The sequence below is a fragment of the Halichoerus grypus genome, chromosome 4 (assembly GCF_964656455.1).
Source record: "Halichoerus grypus chromosome 4, mHalGry1.hap1.1, whole genome shotgun sequence".
In the NCBI taxonomy this organism is placed as follows: domain Eukaryota; kingdom Metazoa; phylum Chordata; class Mammalia; order Carnivora; family Phocidae; genus Halichoerus; species Halichoerus grypus.
The window spans coordinates 132,356,943-132,369,940 of record NC_135715.1 but is presented as its reverse complement, the minus strand read 5'-3'; the positions used below and the strand labels follow the sequence as shown (position 1 = coordinate 132,369,940).

General features: G+C 37.4%; 1 protein-coding gene across 1 annotated transcript in view; it reads left to right on the top strand.

Annotated features, from left to right (window-relative positions):
• The window catches only part of LRP2 (LDL receptor related protein 2), a 195,627-nt gene that overhangs the window by 79,598 nt on the left and 103,031 nt on the right, over positions 1-12,998 (top strand). Inside the window, exons 18-23 of the mRNA XM_078070026.1 lie at positions 4,744-4,936; positions 6,792-6,917; positions 7,989-8,119; positions 10,651-10,788; positions 11,158-11,439; positions 12,674-12,913. Of these exons, the coding sequence (XP_077926152.1) occupies positions 4,744-4,936; positions 6,792-6,917; positions 7,989-8,119; positions 10,651-10,788; positions 11,158-11,439; positions 12,674-12,913 (1,110 nt within the window). The remainder of the gene's footprint in view (positions 1-4,743; positions 4,937-6,791; positions 6,918-7,988; positions 8,120-10,650; positions 10,789-11,157; positions 11,440-12,673; positions 12,914-12,998) is intronic.

Below are 12,998 nucleotides of genomic sequence, written 5' to 3'. Positions count from 1 at the left end.
ACTAATATTTGAGAGGAGATTCAAAAATAACCAATGGGAAAAGGATAGTCTCTTCAACAAATGGTGCTGGGAAAACTGGAGAAATACATGTAATACAATGAAATTGGACCCCTATTTCACATAAGTCACAAAAAAATTAACCAAAATAGATCAAAGGCTTAAAAAACTGATACCTGATACCATAAAACTCCCAGAAGAAAATGTAGGGAAGAAGTTCATCAACACTGGTCTTGGCAATAATTTTTTGCACACGATGTCAAGCACAAACAACAACAATAACAATCAACAAATGAGACTGCATCAAACGCTTTTCTCACAGCAAAAAAACAAAATGAGAAGACAGCCTACAGAATGGGAGAAGATAATTGCAAACTATATATTAGATAAGGGGGTCAATATCCAAAATACATAAAGAACTCAGTCTAGCTCAATAAAAACAAAAACAACAACAAAAATCTAATTAAAAAGTGGACAGAAGAACCAAATAGACATTTTCTCAAATGGGACATCAAAATGACCTATAGATACATGAAAAGATGTGCAACATCAATAATCATTAGGTAAACGCAAATCAAAACTATAACAAGATATCACCTGATACCAGTCAGAATGGCTAATATCAAAAAAACAAGAAATAACAAATGTTGGTGAAGATGTGGAGAAAAGGGAACTCTGATGCATTATTGGTAGGAATGTAAATTGGTGCAGCTGCTGTGGAAAATAGTATGAAGTTTCCTCAAAAAATTAAAAAGAGAAATACCATATGATCCAGTAATTCCACTACTAATATTTGCCTAAAGAAAATGAAAAAATGAAAAATAATTTGAAAAGATACATGCACCCCTATTTGTTGCAGCCTTATTTACAATAGCCAAATTATGGAAACAGCCCAAGTGTCCATCAATAGATGAATGGATAAAGAAGATGTGATATATATATATGTTACATATATTTATATATACACACACACACACACACAATGGAATAATATTTAGCTATAAAAAGAATGACCTTGTGCAATTTGCAACAACATGGATAGAGCTAGAGAGTATACTGTTAGGTGAAATAAGCCGGTCAGAGAAAGACAAATACCATGTGATTCACTCATATGTGGAATTTAAGAAACAGATGAACAAAGACAAAAAAGAGACTAAGTAAAAAATAGACTTTTAACTATAGAGAACAAATTGATGGTTACCAGAGATGGGTGGAGGGATGCATAAAATAAGTGAAGGGGATTAAGAGTACACTTACCTAGATGAGCACTAAGTAATACACAAAATTATTGAATCACTATATTGTACGTGTGAAATACAACAGTGTCTGTCAACTATACTGGAATTAAAAAAATTCATCTTCCTCTGTTTCCTTTTTCTTCTGGTTCCTTTTTTTTTTTTTTATTTCAATCCTTTTTTTCATGATGGAAGCTTTTTTCAAATTTCTGTGATTCTTGTTTAATTTTAAGGGCAAGTCTTTAAAAAAGCTACCAAAAGGTCTGTCTGTATGTATGAGCCTCATCATCTGGTGAACTTAAGCAGCTTTTCTGTTGGGGAGCTCCCAAACATTGATACTAGTAAATCTTTTTCTAGAGTTAGTCATTTGTTATTAGTAGAGGTCTCCATTCTCCTTGGTGTGGGGAGTAAGACGTGGTCAGGGTAGCTTGCTGTCTGTGTTCTAGGAGAAGTACAAGAGGACGCTGGGCCAAGGACCCTTCAGTTAATGAGTCACACAATCCCCCTGTATTCAGTTCTGTTCCATCCCAGTATTCCCATGTGCATTGTGGTATCCTTGAGCCCACAGCATCTCTGCAATCAGGTCCTTCAGAGAAGACGATCTCTGATCTATTACAGAGGTAGATGGAGGGGAGTGGCATAGATGCTCAGGATCTGAGAGGGACCTGGTGGTCTAATTGCTCTGGATACCAACTTTTAGCTAAGCCCCTTAGTTCCTCACCCCTGCGTTTCTCCTGGTACTTCTGAGAGCCAATATACTGAGGCTTCTGTGTGTGTATGTGTATGTGTGTGTGTTCGGGGGGGGGGGGTCTTCCTTCTGCTGGCACTGAGTTTGCAGCTCTCTACCCCCTCTACCCCTCCAATCACTTTGTTTTCTAAACCATGGAAATCTCTTTTCTGCTGTCCCTGGACTGTCATTTTAAGAGTTTGGAAGGAAGAAGAGAAAACATGTGTGGTCAGTCTTCTACTTTGAACCAGAATGCATCTTTTCTGGGGACCTAGCATCTTTTCTGGGGACCAGAGTTAGGTCCCCAGAGCTTGGAGAACTCCAGTCAGTCTTAGTTCTCACCGAAAGGCAGTCTTGGGCCTCCGAGCCCCACATAGGCTTGGTCTCCTACTGGCGTCTCACAGGTCAGCTCCCTTCTGCTTTGTTAAACTGGAATGCTCATCATGCTTTTTGTCAATGTCAAGTCTACATATTGAGCAAGTTACCTTTTAAAATATTCTATAGTCAGTGGTTAAACTTTCTATGCTTTGATGAGGGAGGTATTACGTTGCTGTTTTCCAGGGAGAGGAAGAAGTGTCGGTGAGCACATGTGTAGAAAATGAGTTGTCAGAAATCGGATTAAAGTCAAGATCAGCTGAATGAAGTGCTCAGGGAACTCAGATATGCTCAAATCTCTCATTCTAAAAATTCAACCCACCTGCCAGTCCATGTGTCTCTCTAGTTACAGCTTGCTCTCTCCTTCATTTCATGGTTGGACTACATGTTCCTATTCTCACTTCTACGTTTGTACTTCTCACTTATTTCTCATTCCATCCCAGTTCGCCAACTATGTCACTTGAAACCCTTCTCATCGCGGTCACCTCCAGTCTCATTTCCTTCTCTTTCTTGGCCATTCTTTCTGGTGTCCTTTAACAGGTCTTTCCTTTTTTGCTTGTTTCCTAAACAACTGTGTTCCCTAATGTTCAACACTGGTTCTCTTCTTCTTCATCTTCTGCATAACTTTGTGCCTTCCGTGTCTTTGATTAACTAGATAGTGATTTATAAATCGCTGTGGGGAGACTTATGATAGGCATTTACTGAATGATTTTCCTCCTAATCTGGGGAATGAGGGAAAGATCAGGGAAGGCTCTTCAGTTGATGATATAAATCTTCTAAGCTCTCTAAGGTTCAGTCCCATAATGCCAACTGCCTTTTGGATATCTCACCATATATCCCACCACCACCTCAAAACCAGTAGGTCTAAGTGGGCATCTGTACCCCATTTTTCACAGACCTCCTGCCTTAGCATAGAGCATGACCACTCTCCCTTCCCCTCTTATGCCCCCATTCCTCCCAGGATCTGGTGGTTACCTAAACTTCTCCCTTTCTTTTAGCCTCTATCGTTAACTCATTAACCTCTGAAACGTGGAGTTCTCAGTCTGTCTCCCTCTCACTTCCAAGCCTTTGCTTTCCTGTAGCACCCAATTCAGCGCTTCCTTTGGGAAACTTTTGCTCACCTTCACCTTGCCATAGGATTCATTTGGACTCTGTGTTTCAGATCATTCTGTGCATACCTCTCTCCTAACACCCGTTACTCTTTGATTTTGCCCCTTGGCCTAATTGCCTCCTCTTCTGTCTCTCACTTCATTATAAATCCCTTGAAGGCAGTGTCCACACTTCTTTCAGGATGCTTCACTTTTCTAGGACTCAGTTTCCTCATATGCAAAATAGGGATACTGATAATACCTTTTTTTTTTTTTAAAGATTTTATTTATTTACTTGAGAGAGAGCGAGAGCGCATAAGCAGAGGGAACTGCAGGCAGAGTTAGAAGCAAGCTCCCCACCGAGCAAGGAGTCCGATGCGGGACTTGATCCCAGAACCCTGGGATCATGACCTGAGCCGAAGGCAGATGCTTAACCGACTGAGCCACCCAGGTGCCCCCTAATAATACATTGATTGAACTATTGTAAGGGTTAATGAATCCATGTAAAATTCTTGGACCAGTTCCTGGCTTATAATTAGTATTCAGTATAAGCTATTATTATTAATACTATTAGCAATATTATGTTTCCTAAGTTTCTAGTATGGTGTCTAGCACAGAAAGGACTTTCTCTTTATAATTCACTAAGTAGATGAATGGAAAAAGCACTAAGATTGATTTTCCTACTTCAAAAAAAGTGTTATCTTTTACTGTGACTCAGATTTTCTTTAGCAAAAACTAGGAAATAGAGAGGAAAAGACATAAAAATTTCACAAAGAGGAACGAGGTCTTTTTTTCTCCTGTACCCAGCTCTGATTTTCTTTTGGTATCTTCACTGGTCTTTTTAAAATGTGGCAACGTTGAGGTTTTTGAAAGGCTGTTGATGAGAAGGTTGGGTCATCACACCTCAGAGATGCCCCCGCCAGTCGTACCTGGTGGTGTCAGCTTATCAAAGCTGTCTGTGGGTGGTGTTTGTGAATATGTGAACTCAGGTATCTTCTCTTCAGATGTTCTGCAATGAGAATTTCTTTTTTTTTTTTTTTCCTGGAAGGTTGAACAAGGGAGTAAATATAGGGCATACCACTTCTGGTTCTGTTTATCAGAATCATATCTGTTCTTTGAGATCCAAACTTTTGGGAATGGATAGATTCTAGGTTTATCTCATGTTGTTGCTCGGCAGTTTAGTTTTTTTTTTTTTTTAAAGAATTCCATATGGGTTACTGAAATATGCTGTAACTCTGACACAATTTAAATATGCAGTAGTAGGAAAATGTATGTCATGAAGTATGCATAGTTTAAACCTTGTCCATATTTCAACTTACAGGAAGAGAAATTCTCACTGCCAACAGGGTGGAAAGTGTTGAAAGTTTGACTTTTGACTGGATTTCAAAGAATCTCTATTGGACAGACGCTTCTTACAGGAGTATCAGTGTCATGAGGCTAGCTGATAAATTGAGACGTGCAATAATCCAGAATTTAAACAACCCACGATCAATTGTAGTTCATCCTATTGCTGGGTAAGTGTGTTCATGTTTTCTGAAGAGCTTGCAACTCTATGTCTTTTAAAGTTATGGAAAAGTGATGCCACAGTTATTTGGCAAGTTCAGCAAATGTAAGATTGAACTATATAAATTGAAATCACCTTAAATTTTATCCCTTTAGCATAAGCTTAAGTAATCACTTTATCTCCTTGAAAACACTTTCTCCTTAGTTTCGGCTTTCCCAGTCTTCACTGAAGTGTGGGTTTTTTTCACTGAAGTGTGGGTTTTTTTTTCACAATTGAAGAGGACCAACAATGTGATACAGATTCAGTAGAGAAGGATTGAATGTGCAGTGGAATTATCAGGAAAGGCTCAAATTCTTTCCCTGCTTTAATGTATTGATATAAAGCTTAGCAAAACTTGCTTAATCATTCAGTAGTTTTCAGAATAAAAAGTCTTTCAGACTACAGAATAAGTTTCATGTTTAACCATTCCATGATTGGTAGTGTCAGACAAGAAAGAACAGTTTATACTATTCTTTTTAGGTTCTTACCTTTCTAATTTAAATATGGTTAATAGCTAATATGTTTGTTTGGAACAAGTCTCAGCTGGGTAGTTGTACTTGAGTGGAATAAAAAAAAAAAGAAAGAAAATGAGTGGGACTTCACTGAAGCCTAATTCATGGAGGGCACATAGTAAGCACTTTATATAATCTTGTCTAATTCAAAAGCTGGTTTGTGAGCCAGGTAGATAGACTACCTGTTAAGCAACAGTTAGGATTCAAATTCCAGGCCTACTTGACTACAAGAGCCTTTGTGTCAAAGAACTCTGTATGAGGCCTCTAGAATGCTTATTTTGTATTTAAATTTTCTCCCTGTGAAATAATTGTAAGAAACATTTAAAAACTGGTGATACTGGACTGGTGATACTATTAACAAGAAATTTTATTGCCCTGTAGAGAGTTGATTTTCTAATGAATTTATGTTAAACTAAGTCTTTGGCATTTGGTTTTGAAAAAGCTGTTAAATTCCTTTCCTACTGACTCCTTCATTTAAAAGAATATTAAGTAACATTTCAGAAAGTTAGTTTTGGAAAAGACTAATTTTAGTTTCTAAGGCTCACATGAAAGAGAATTTTTTTTTTTCCCTAGATTTTTCTTTTTGTCACTCCTCAGAATAAAAAAAACATGCCTTGGGTAGAGATTGTACAAGAGTTATGTTGATTTGGGTGCATTCTTCATCAGAGATGAAATGCTTTCCTGCAAATTGATCAATTCCTTGTGGAAGATGACTGAAGAGCTATCTAGTGTGTCCTAGATGTTTAATCCAGAGAGGAAAGAGAGATTAAAATCTGTTTTCTTGCTCATAGTATATCATTTCATTTGAACAACTTTGGAGTATTTAAAATGTAACCCAGGGGTGCCTGGCTGGCTCAGTTGGTGGAGCGTGTGACTTAGTGTCGGGGTTGTAGGTTCGAGCTCCATGTTGGGTATAGGGATTCCTTAAAAAATAGAATCATAAAACTAACCCGAATTATGTCTTTTTAAAGAATCTACTTGGTGACAACAGTTTTAGGTCCTAGGTCTAGCACAGTGGTTCTCTCCTCTGGATGCCCATTTTAATGCCATTTGTATTTGTGACTTTGGTTATATGTTGATAACCAAACTTTTAATTAAAAGATCAAAAAAATAAGAGTTAGATCAGTTGTATACTCAATCTGAATCTGCTTATTAAGGAGATTTTACTTTTTCTGTATAAGCCCGATAGCATATACAGAAAATGAAATTAGTTGTAGCAAGTCTCTGGAAAATCTGAGTTTGCGCTAAATCTCTCCAAGTCATGTATACTGTTCCAGTGTTAACATGTTTGATTTATTACCTCTTTTTTTTTAGGTACATATTCTTCACTGATTGGTTCCGTCCTGCTAAAATTATGAGAGCATGGTGTGATGGATCTAACCTTTTGCCGATAGTAAACACTACTCTTGGATGGCCCAATGGGTTGGCCATTGATTGGGGGTAAGTAGGAATCATCCCAAATTACTGAGTTCCCCACTTACTGTGAAATAATTATGAAACAATGTGATGGAGTAAGGAAACAGGTACTACTTGCACTCAGATATTTTTACATCGATTGGTGCTGGGAGAAGGCTATAGAATGATACAAGGACACAAAGAACACAAACATAGTTGCCAACTTCTGCTGGGATGAAAACTAATGCATTCATGAATATTCTGAGGAAATCGATAGAGGAGGCAGAAGGATAGGACCTTTGGAAGGTAAGTATAGAGGAGGCAAGACCCACATCCCAGTAGAAGTAGGATAGGGATTTGATGAAGTTCAGGTCATGTGTAATTTTCATAGAGGGCATCTTGAGGATAGGAAATCTTGGGTGTCAATCAACAAATGCATATTTGCATACACACACACACACATACACACACACACTCTGGGAGAATTTTGAAGTATAAGAATTCTCAGGAAATTAATGATGTATCTAGGAATATAGGAAAAGGTAATGGTAAAAAAGCTTACAGACATGAAATGCCAAAGTAGTTTATAGGAGAGACGAAAGAAATGTATTTAGCCTTTTAAACATGGCTTTCTTAACTTGTGGACTTAACCAGGAGAAAAATAAAATACCCTACTTGAAGAGAAACATTTTAAGTTTTCTTTTTCTTTAAAGATTTTATTTATTTATTAGAGAGAGAGAGAGAGAGCATGAGCAGGGGGGAGGGGCAGTGTGAGAGGGAGAAGCAGACTCCCCACTGAGCAGGGAGACCCATGTGGGGCTCGATCCCAGGACCCTGGGATCATGACCTGAGCCGAAGGCAGATGCTTAACCAACTGAGCCACTCAGGTGCCCCCATTTTAAGTTGTCTAAGATAAATAATTAAAACTCACTTATCAAAGTACTGTATCTTTGGGGGGGCATAAAACTATTACATTTTTAATGAGTATAATTTAATTTTTAAAGAACTTTGTTTAATAAATGTTTCAACTGAACATACCATTTATGAATGCCCTCAGTGTAAAGGGTGCATTACTAGTTTCTGCATAACAGATAACTAAGTATTTTATCATTTTAGTGCTTTACGGTTGTACTGGGTAGACGCCTTTTTTGATAAGATCGAGCACAGCACCTTTGATGGTTTAGACAGAAGAAACCTGGGCCACATACAGCAGATGACTCATCCATTTGGACTTACTGTCTTTGAAGGTATGCTTTGAAGCAGCGGACGTGTGTGTGTGTTGCTTCCATACTCTGCGAGTTGTTAACAGTAGACTCATCCTCATTTGACAATCTCACACTTACAGAAAAGTTGGTTACTTTAGAGTACAAAAGATGAAAATGGTACTCTTTTGTATAGACAAAACATTTGTTTTTTTTGACTGAACATTTCACTTTTAGAAGTGTATTTTTTTCTTTTAGATGCTTTTAGATAATAATTGACAACTTATATAGGTATAGCATTTTGTAGATTGCATGTATTATAAAATTTAACTTCCCAGGTGCTCTATTACATAAATATCCCGCAAGGAAATAATAAACTACTGCTTTCATCATTTTCAAGAATAAAACAGCAAGAGCATTTGTGGTAACTCGTAGTGTTTTGTTGTTTTCTGTAAGAATGTCCTCAGAATCCTTGTGGAAAAATTATTACAAATATTTATCAACTGCATAATCACTGAGTGGCTCTGAAGCTTTTTAGACATACGTTGGGTAACTGACATCATTGTTATATACAAATGTTAGAGTATGGCTTGTGAAAAATAGCAAGATGTACTTGTTTCTTCATCAACCTTTCCAACAATTTACTGCTGCTAGGAAGGATTGCTGGGGACATGGAATTCTGGGAAACTATAGCCTTAGGGATCTCACACTGATGTATCAGTTTCCCTCTTGAGTGGAGGTGTGGTGGTGTGGGTTGAGTTGCTGGGAATAAGAATGTAGCTTGGCACTTGTGAAACAGGTGGTTTGTCTAGTCTTGAAAATAAGGTTTCTGTGAATGATTGTATAGCTTGTGCACTGCACAAAAGTGCCAGGCCAAAAGGGTGAGGAGAGACTAAAATCTACCCTGGTTCTGTTTGACAAACCATAGTTAGTCCAGTTAGAGAAATGCCATTTTGTGATCCACCAAAGGCCCTCCCAAGCTGCTAGTTGTGTCCCTGGTTGAAACTTCTTACTCTGAATATCAATCAGCCAGGTGCTTTAAAAGACTAGACACTGACTGTAAATCAAAGACTTTCTCCCACACATATAGTGTGGAATGAATAGCTAGTAAATATATTGCAAGTTCCATCCTGCTGTCTGTTTATCTGTGCAGGAGGGCATGGTATTTAAAAATATTTTAAAAATGCTCTTTAAAGAGTAGTATTTTTGATGAGATGAGTCAATTATAAATACTCATCCCTTCCTCTTTATGCCTTCCCGTTTATTCACTCTTTTCATTAATGATGTCAGACAGCCATTTGCTGTTACATCCGAACATTGTAAGAATGTTAAATTTTCTCTGCTCTTGATGAAATGCTTTGGGATTGAACAAAAATGCAGTTTCAATACCTTTTGGTTTTATCAGTATGAAAAAAATTTTAGTGCATACTTCTGAAAATAATAAGTTTCTCTCAACAGTGCCCTCATTGTAAATTTCTTACAGAAAATTCTTTGATTGCACACCATAGAAATCATCATTCTTTTTAATGAAAGGCTAGATCTGCTTGACTATCTGTGCACCACATAGGAGTGAAAGGTTTATTGAACTTCTTATCTATTCTTTAAGTATAGTAAGATACCTTCATGAGTGGTGGGACTCAGTCTAGATAAGATTTAGTAAGTCAGTGACTGATTAGCCATTGATTAGGCCACAGATAAGGAAAACTGGTCTAATGATAAAATTTGTGGCATTTTAGGCATTTTTTGGTTAGCTGGGAATTTTAGTTAAAGTATTGTTAAAGAGAAAAATCCACTGATTCTATTAAAAACGTATATGTTCACTTCCCTGCTTCGGTAGCTAGTGTAAAGTGAACAAGACTAGATTTTTGAAGTTCAGAATCTTATGATGCCTCTGTCTTACTATTTTGAACTTCATGGAATATGACTACAGCTGTAGGGGTAGACACACATCTGTGGATAATTTTATTGATCTCCAGAGCTACAGCAAAAGTTCCTTTTTGCACTAGATCTGTACTTTTCCTTCTCAACAGCTTCCTAGTAAAGTTGAGTGTAAAAAAAAAAAAAATTAGTGTCTTCAGTTAAGACATGGGATATATAGAATGGTTGATCTGAAAGGGAGCTTAGAGATTTAGTCTATTTCCTTAATTTTACTAAAAAAAAAAAAAAAAGAACCCTCACACAGTTAACTATTTGCCTGTAAGCACTCAGAAGTTTAGTGCTTTAGCTGGGCTGAGAACTCAGTCATATGAGGCACATCTAATGCTCTGTCAAATAATCCAAAATTTTATTTTTAGCTATGGAAGTCTAAACCTAATGGCTATTAAATGCCATCGCAATACTCCATACACGCCTGCCTGAACCGGAACCCTGGTATCATTAAATATATTGCTTTCGCCTTGTGAAGAGTCATTCCTAGAGAGTAACAAGTTGCAGAAAATGATTACAGAAACATATTACAGATATTTATGGGAAAATCTTCTCACATTTGCAAGAAGTGTTTCAAGCCTATTGCATTTTCCAAAATGATTTATAAGTGAGTTGTGATGAAAATGCTGATCACTGGTGTTTCTTCTTAGACCATGTATTTTTTACTGACTGGAGACTGGGTGCTATCGTTCGAGTCAGGAAAACGGATGGTGGAGACATGAGGGTTATCCGAAGTGGTATCACTAATATAATGCATGTGAAGTCATACGATGCCAACACTCAGATTGGTGAGATTGCCACGTTCTTTCATATGTTTGTATTTATTTAACATGGTGGCTTCTTTTCTCTTTAGTACTTAATGATTTAGTATAGCTCCTGATTGTTATACATTCCTGTCACCCAGATAGTTAAATAATGTAAGACTTATAATCTGTTCAATTCTGTTAACCCTAAAAGTATTGTTGGGAAAAACACATTTTAAGGACTTTTTCTGTGCTTAAACTGAATGTTATATTTGGCATGTTGATTTCCAGAAAGAAGCTACTTTGTAGTGTTGGGTCTGAATGTTCTTTTCCTATTTGTTTTCCTTCACAAACTAAACCTATGATCAACCCAGTGGAAATGACCATAACTCACCTCAGGCATTGCTTTTTCAGGTTCTAACTACTGTAATCGACCCACACATCCAAACGGCGATTGCAGCCACTTCTGCTTCCCAGTGCCGAATTTCCAGCGCGTGTGTGGCTGCCCGTATGGAATGAGTTTGACTTCTAATCACTTGACATGCCAGGAAGACCCGTCCCGTGAACCACCCATGGAGCAGTGTGGCTCCTTTTCCTTTCCCTGTAGCAATGGCAGATGTGTGCCCAGTAACTACCACTGTGATGGAGTAGACGACTGTCATGATAACAGTGACGAGCTCCTATGTGGCCAATTCAGTAAGTAACTTACACACAGAAGATACTTTTTGCGATGAGTAGAACAGAGAGAGGTGGGCCTTTTTTTTTTTTTTTTTTTAAAGGTTGGGTTATCTCTTTGTGAAAAAATCTTTTAGAATTTCAGATTTTTAATATGTACCCCAAGGCTTTAGGAAGCTAGATAATAAATATCATTAATAGATAATGTTACCAATGATTTCTACTATTGATCTGGACTGTATTCACTAACAGTATTTTTTCTCTGACATTGGCTGTCTGGATCACCAATACAGTCATGACATCTTGGCAAGGACCTCAAAAAGTCATATCAAAATAAATAGGTTATATAATCTTTAGTATCTGAGAGAATAGTATTTCAGAATAGGTACTTGGAATAATTGCATTTGAAAATCCATGTGCTGTATTCCCTTTCCCCCACTTTGGAGTAAAATAGGGGTGAAATGGTGGTCTTAACATTTATATTTTTGTTTCAATGGTAATCCAGTCTATAAAGTCTGGGGCCTAATGAATGCTATTGCAGAAAACAAAAGCATTCCATTAAAATTAAAAAAAAAATAGGTAAAGAACAATTGAAATCTAAGAAATCTCTACCAAGGTGAGATCAATAGTAATAATAACCTGTCTTTTTGGAGAGAAAGAAGAGGGTCAGATTTGAAAATAAAAGTGCCCACTTGTACTTTTCTGAAATTTCTAAAATTTTCTCTTTGGTCTATTATCTTTCTGTTTCTAAAAGTACACATTTTTACCCAAATATTTTATCAATTTGCATTTTTCAAATGGCACATTTTAAAGGTTTCTCTAAGTGTGAAATTGTGATTAGAGGAACTAGCTTAGAAGTAAGGGATGGGCCTCAGATCATACCAACTAGAGATTGAATATGGGGCAGATTCCTAAATCTCTCAAAGCCTCAGTTTCCTCATCTGTAAAATGCAGATAATTCTATATACTTCACAGCATTCTTGTGAGGATTAAGAGAGAAAAAAAATATGTGAAGCATTTAGAAAAATACCTGGTATATGATAATTGCTAAAGAAATGTCCGCTAGTGATGATGATGATGATGAGAATGACTTGCACATTTCTTTTTTTTTTATTAAGTTCAGTTAGCCAACATACTCTTCTTATTTTATACATTGCTCCTATTGAAAAATAAGAACTGGACCTTTACAAGGTAAGAACTCATTTAATAGGCTGTAAAAACAAATGTCTTCGTGACCAGTTTGTTTTCGTTGTAGATAATTCCTGTGCACCTTCAGCGTTCACCTGTGGCCACGGAGAGTGCATCCCTGCACACTGGAGGTGTGACAAGCAGTACGACTGTGTGGATGGCAGTGATGAGCAGAACTGTCCCTCCCAAGCACCCACTTCCTGCCCTGCTTCCTTCTTCACCTGTGGTAATCATCTGTGTATCCCAAGGAGCTGGCTCTGCGACACAGATAATGATTGTGCAGATGGATCTGATGAAAAGAACTGCCGTAAGTCTCGTGGTTGGTCAGCCTAGTGAATAGATTTGAACAATCAGTGGGCCTCTCACACTTTCCTCTAAGGCTCACACAATTT